The sequence below is a fragment of the Heteronotia binoei genome, chromosome 8, assembly GCF_032191835.1.
Source record: "Heteronotia binoei isolate CCM8104 ecotype False Entrance Well chromosome 8, APGP_CSIRO_Hbin_v1, whole genome shotgun sequence".
NCBI lineage: Eukaryota > Metazoa > Chordata > Lepidosauria > Squamata > Gekkonidae > Heteronotia > Heteronotia binoei.
In genome coordinates this window covers 32,381,207-32,388,251 of record NC_083230.1, presented here as the reverse complement: position 1 = coordinate 32,388,251, position 7,045 = coordinate 32,381,207, and the positions used below count along the sequence as shown (strand labels likewise).

Below are 7,045 nucleotides of genomic sequence, written 5' to 3'. Positions count from 1 at the left end.
CAACAATAGCACCCCTTTGCTCTTCCATTCCCTTCCAAGACCAGGACTTCTTTCCCCTTAGAACTGCATGTGTAAGACAGCCCAGTTGCCTCCCAATCCATGTGCCAGTCCTCCTCCTCCTCTCTCCCCTGCTGGTCCCATCCCTTTGTTGTCAAACCATCACTCTGCATGCCTGCTCTCACAAACCCACCTCACAGTTGCTGTTTGGTGCAACAGTGGCAGTGCCAGCCACTCAGCTCAGCCCCTTCATGTAGTGGCTTTGCCTGTCTCACTGAGCTGTAGTTGGAGGAGGCAGGAGAAGGGGAAAAAATGCCTCCCCTTTCACTGCCATTCCCCCCATTCTATTTTACCTCAGCCTCATAGTCCTGCCCTCTAGCAATTTCCTTTTTATTTCTTATCGGCTTCAACCACACAGACTTCATTGTGTGTGCCTGCTCACCCATTCCCCCCCACCCCAAGCAACCTATTGCCTTCTCACCCTCATACCAGTTGCTCATAGGATGGATAAAGCCCTGGACGTGCCAGTTCCATCCCATCCCTGATTAGGACCTCCAGGAAGAACATAGGCTTTGTTTTACTGGAGCATTTCTTCAGATGAAAAGCTTTCCATCCACTGAGCAGAACAACTTACCTTCTGCTGCCTATTGCATCGCAGAAAGCTGTTCCCATAAGTCCTTCGTTCTGCAGGTGTAGTGTTTTAGGCAGCAGCATAAGGGTGAAAAATGCACATTCCATGGGTAGAAATTCATCCATAGGAATGCTCCAGTGGATCCAAGACATTTTATATTGATTGACAGAGATGTTGATACATGTAGATGAACATTAAGAACAGAAACATAGATTTGAAAACTCTTTAGTTATGAGGGCTGGGTCTGACATAAATGAGACCTTGTTGGGCCAGGCCATGTAAGTCATAAAATGTAATGCTGGGTAGGGGGGATAGAAACTTTATAAAGGACACAGACAATTAAAGATTTTGTTTTTTAAAACACCTTAAAATAAAACATGCTTAAAACATTATCACTTGGTCTTAAAGGTGCTCAGACCCAGTGCTAGGGATGCCTGTGCCCCTAGGCCAGACTGCGATCCTCTGCCCTCCTCCCCCCCCCCCCGGTTATCTTATTGCACGCAAAACATGCACACCGGTGACATCACTGTCAAACCATCCCCCAACTTTGCTGAGGACTCCTGAGCCTTGGGAGACCCAGACAAAGTCTGGAAGGGTAGCAGGCTCACCCCCCCCCTCCAGTGGGGGAGGGCTCCCAGTGCCATTTGCAAGGAGGGCTCCTCTCAAGAAGCCCTCTATGCAAATGCCCCCCCTCAACCTTCCTGCACCTCTTTCCTCCGCCCAAGTTTCAGGCGGGGGAAAGAGCTGGCGTGGGACCTCCTTTTTGCTCTTGGGCTGCCTCTCCTGCAGAGGAGCCAGCCCGAGAGTTAAGCCAAGCCGCCTCTTTCCTCTGCCTCTTTCATTTACCCAAAGTTTGGGAGGAGGAAAGAGGCAGAGCTGCGCCAGCTGGCATGTGGGGAGGGGGTGCCTTGCGGCACCCTGTAGGCCACGCAGTGCCCGAGGCAGCCATCTACATGCGTTGGGCCTGAAGGTGCTTTCTTTGTAACTCTCCAATAGGATCCATGGAACTGGGCAAAGGAAGCTCTGACCTTTCCTTCCTTCCCCAGGGGACCAGAAGGGGGAGGAGCTTCAGCCAATAGAAGGAAGAGAGGTTTAGTTCATTAGCTCTGCTGTGTGATTGAGAGAACCTGGCAAAGCAAGCTATTTCTCTCCTCCTTTCTTCCCAAGGGAGGAGCTCAGCCAATGGAGAAAATAGAGGCATTGCTCTGTAGCTCCTGTGCGATTAAGCAAGCCTGGCAAAGCAAGCTGTGATGCATAAGGAAGCAAGAGAGAGGAGAAGGAAGCAGACAACAGCTAGTTGCTTTGAGACTTGATAGGAGCCCTCCAGGGGCCTGATTCAGCCCCTGGGCCGCATATTTGACACCCCTGCTCTAGACCACATATTTATCCCCAGGTCATTTCATCAAGGAGCCAGTGTGGGATGAGGATCTGGGACACCTAGGTTCAAAACCCTAATCTGCCATAGAAGCTTGCGGTGTGACATTGGGCCAGTCACTCACTCTCAGTGTGACATACTTCATACTTGTGAGGAGAAAATGAAGGAGGAGAAGCTGCTTTGGAATTCCATTGGGGAGAAAGGCAGGGTATGAATGATGTAAATAAATAAAGCAGTAACCAGCCCAACAAATCAGTCTTTGAAAGCCAGAAAACACCATGTCACTGACAGAGGCCTCCTGCAAAGCACAAAGGGATACTGCAAATCTATCAGAACAAGGGTCCCTCACGTTGGCTTGTTGTACAGCTTGCTTTCCCTCCAAAACTATTCAAGACTGATTATAGTCAAGAAGCTTTATAAGGCAGGTTTGACATGGCATGTAGGCTTAAGGGTGGTAATGAACTTGAAGTTTCTTACTTGAAATTCAACTAATTTATCTTTTAGAGCATATTTTGTTTTTTTTACATGTATTGTCATCCTTTACTTCTGGAGAGAAATTATAGAAAATTAATCATGAGGTGATGATTCAAATAACTAAATAGAGCCCATGTGACATGTCCATTCTTTTGCAGACACTCAATCCACGTCAAGGAAGAACCAGTGATTGCTGAGGATGAAGACTGTCCAATGTCCTTGGTGACAACAGCAAATCACAGTCCAGAATTGGAAGATGATAGAGAGATTGAGGAAGAGCCTTTATCTGAAGATCTGGAATGAATAGAGACTTTACAGACCTCAGAATGAAGGGACATATCACTGACCTTCACAACCACTCCACAACCATGAATATTTGACAAATTTTTACTGTGACTATTTATTAAGCATGGAAAAAAGGAAAATAGCCCTGAAGGAACTCATTATGGCAGCCCTTTGGGAATCCAGTTACAAACAGGCAAATCGCTTGTTCTTTCTTTCTTTTTTTAAAAAAGACAAACTGATTTTCTTGAAAAAAAAAAATTGAACTGTTTATATATAATGGCTTGCCCATTTTAAAAGATGTGGCTATTGAGGGTTCATAAAATGACTGAATATGAGGATACATGTTCTATAGAAAGCAAATGGGCCTCATATACTGCCAAAAATAGTGTTAGTTTCATCAATGTGAAAATTCCAGCATACGGTAGTTGTAATAATGTTAGAAACAATTGCTGGTCAAGTTCAACTTGTCGCTATCGCTTTTAATTTGCACAGGAAGTAGTATCAGAAATTTAGTGTCACTGCTTGTATCTAGCTGAATTTTAAACAACAGAACATTAGTTTTTTATGTTGGTGCCACCAACTGTAAATGACATGAGTTAGTTAAATCACAGTAATTAGACTGTCGCAAACCATCTAAAAACATTTTTTTAAGCTTCCAGTCTGTGCTGTTAGTGTTAAGATGTAAAGTGCAATCCTAAACTAACATTGTCTGTGCAAGCACCATAGAAACATTTGCATATCTGCATATTATCTTACAACTGTACTCTTTACCTCCTTGTGATAAAGCTTTGTCTACCTGCAAACACAGTCAAAGGCTACAGCTGCAAACCAAAGCCTTCTCTAACAATGGCCAATAGCTCCATGACAGAAGCAGCCACTCGCTTTGGTCAGCCTTCTGTAACTTTTAATTAGTACAAAAGAACCTTTCCACGAACTACCTGCTGTTTTCTGATGACCTCTGGGATCTTTTAATTTAGCCCTGTACCAAGAAACAAATATGGAGGGGGAAGAAGCAAAAGTTAATTTTGTCGTAATGTAATCTTCTGAGGCTAAAAGTCAATCTTTAAATGCAGTGAAGATTTGCTTTCATTTTAGGACAGTGGTGGGAACAAAGTCTGGGCAGAAGTTATAGATAGAAAGCAACCAATATGGATCACTGACCAAAACAAACGTACTTGATGCAAATGCAGATTGCATATTGTTAATGTAAAATATATTATTATTTTTTAATTCTGTTCCTTCCCCATTCAGACTGGTTCCCCACCCTCCACCCCCTGTGGTGAATTACATGTTGTTAGAGGAAGTCTTGTATGGTCTTAATCTTTGTTGTGTGCTATTTTTTATAGTCTTAAGTTATATTGACAAAAAAGTAGGAACCAAACATAAAAAGGTCTAGTAAAGCCAAAAATTAATTTCATATTGATTTAAAGTAATCTAGGTGAGTTTTTACACTGAAAGCAAAAATTATAGCAATTGTAGACCATGGTATTTATTTTCAGTCAAACCAAAGTTACATAGAAATTCTGCCTCTGTTTATACGGGATACTAACACTAACAATACACTCCCTTTGGAAGACTTGCACAGGCCAAATTGATGAAATGCTGGGTTTATTTCATTGTTGTTGTTTGTTTTTTTCTTTTGAGAACTCCAAACCCAAAAGAATACAATGATACATTAATGGTGTAGTGGATAATAGCATAGTCAGGTGTTTGCTGAAAACCTAGTAACTTTATGTGTTTGCTTTTCATGTGCTGTGCCAAGTCTCAATAATACTTTCCCCCCCAACCAAGGGACCTCATAACCTGATTATGGTTATTGCTTTACAAACAGTTTTTTTCCACAGAAGGTGGCTGCTAGAGCTTAACACAGGTACCAGTTCCATGGGATGGGTCTGGGTCTTGCAAGCGAAGCTCCCTTGTATTCTTTGCTGAAATCAGCAGAGACTTAAAGAGAAAATGCAGTCATCTATCACGCCAAATAAAAGGACAAAATGGCTTTCAAAAGGGTTTTTCCCACTTACCCAAAAGGCTTTCTGAAAGCTTCTACCTCTGCAAAAAGAAAAACAAAAACAAACAAAAAAAGAAATTAGAACAATTATGGCAGATTGCATGAATTGTGAGAACGTCACAGTAACTGCTACTTTTCATTATGTTTGTCTTTGGGGCATGATAACAGAAGGTTTATAGTAATTACATCGAAAGAAAGATTTACCATGTGAATGGTAGTGGGGGTTTTTTGTTGTTTTTTTTTAAAAAAAAATTATTGTTTCAGTCATCTAGGATCCCTAATGTGGGGATGACCTGAAAGGGACTAATGTTTCTTTCAAGTGCATGTTCAAAAGACTTTGATGGACTGGAAGTAAATGTGATAATTGGACCATCAGGAAGGTGGCCTAAGACTACAATGCTAAAGTATGCATACCTCAGTTACAAACCTTTTTGAAAGGAAGTCTCAGCCACAGAATGCATATACCTGTAGAGTTTTGCATGGGTTTTATATAAATACAATTTAAAGAAAAAAATAGCTGCTTGCACATTATACCAGAAAAACCTCCAAAACTTCAATTGCTTTGAAAATAGACTTTAGGTTTTTTTGGAGTTTTCTGAGATGCTTGGTCTGTATTTTGATAATTGTGCATATTATGTAAAAATGTTGGTGGACCCATAAATGACCAGACTTTTTCTAAGAAAAATGTTGCTTTAAATGCATTTCATGACTTTTTACTCTGATATCATTGCTTGCTAGGAATAGCAAACCTGCTTTTCTGCATCTGCTTTGCGTAGCTATTGTAAGGCTTTGAACTAATGTATGTATTTATTGCTTGAACTTCTGTGCATACCTTATAAAGCATAATGTCTGACAATTTAAATGGCTCATGTATTCTTGCTTCTATCATAAGCTGATAACGGGGACTATGATCTTTTGTATACAGCAAATTTTAACTGTAGCACAAACATCTGTTTATGTATTGGTGGAATATACCTGTTTTATTTATCTTTTTTGAGGTAAACTAATTTTTGATACTTTTCATTACTGTGTACTGTGTTCATACTTTGAATTCTCTGACGTTAGAAGTCATGGTTGGGAATTGTAACAGCTGTTGTTCATTCTGTATTCCTGGCTCTCACTGCTGAATAAAATAAAGGACCAAACCTAGGATTTGAAAGAGAAACTGTCTACCTCTAACACCAGGGAGTTATCAGATTTTATTTTACATAGTTTTAGTCTACAAAGACACAATTGCTTAAACCTAGCGGGCTTAAGGCTTATTTTTCTATGTGGTTGAATTCATAGCACAGTTCTGCTGTTTGAAAATCAATTAAAATTTCATGTGAATGTTACAAGCATTAGGTAGAATTACCACTAACTGGGTTTTCTTTGGATAACCCAGATACGTGGAAATGATTATCAGAATTCTGTGTCTATAGCTGCTTGACTTCATAAGAATGCATTTCTTTGTGGAAATGGAAGCACAGCCAGCTAGGAATAGGGCAACTGAGCTATACCTTTAAAAATAAATAACCATTGTGGACTTCAGTGTCCCTGGTCAGAATCAGTCTCTAGCTCCCATCATCTGTTTTAACTCTGATTCCTCAAACTGGGCATTCGCATTTTGGAGTATTCCCATCAAGTTTTAGACTACACATTCCAATACTAGTATACAGCTTTGAAAGGTTAAGTGTTAATTACTGCTTCTAAAACACACAGTCATCCTCATTGTTTCAAGAATTCAAATCAGAATGGGTTTTGTCCATAAAATCAGACATATTTAACAAAAATGCAAGATGTAAATTTTACTATAGTGTTAATGTAAACAGTGTTTTCACTGCTGCTGGATGTAAAAATGTAAATGAAACCATTTCATTCACTTGCTTAAGTTTCTGGTGTATAAATAAAAAGTCTAATTCTTTTTGACCCATTATAACCCATAGGTTTTATTTTATTTTTTTCCTAAGAAGTTCATTCTCCCACCCTGCAGGCTGTGGTAGATTGAGGATCATCTGAGGGCACTGAAGAACAGTTTAAAAACAAGTTAGCAGGAACCTATCATCTCACCTGCTGTGAACTCCATGAAGCTCCTTAGACTCATGTTTCTTGTTTGATCCACATATATAGATGACCAGTGGTAGTATGGAATCAGCAATACCAAGAGTGGTTTCTTGTATTGTTTTTTTTCTTTCTGGAAAGTGGGGTTTCACAGTCTGGAGGCCAATTTCACACATTACTCTTCTAGGTTTGCACCATGAAGAGGTTTTGAAAATTAAACTAAAAATGCAAAGCG

At 40.4% G+C, this 7,045-nt stretch overlaps 1 protein-coding gene across 8 annotated transcripts in view; it reads left to right on the top strand.

Moving 5' to 3' along the window:
* The window catches only part of FOXP2 (forkhead box P2), a 919,977-nt gene extending 913,289 nt beyond the window's left edge, over positions 1-6,688 (top strand). For all 8 annotated transcript variants that reach the window (XM_060244871.1, XM_060244870.1, XM_060244872.1 and 5 more), the window contains one exon: positions 2,636-6,688. In XM_060244871.1, the coding sequence (XP_060100854.1) occupies positions 2,636-2,780 (145 nt within the window). In that variant the 3' untranslated portion in view covers positions 2,781-6,688. The remainder of the gene's footprint in view (positions 1-2,635) is intronic.
* Positions 6,689-7,045: the final 357 nt, after the last annotated feature.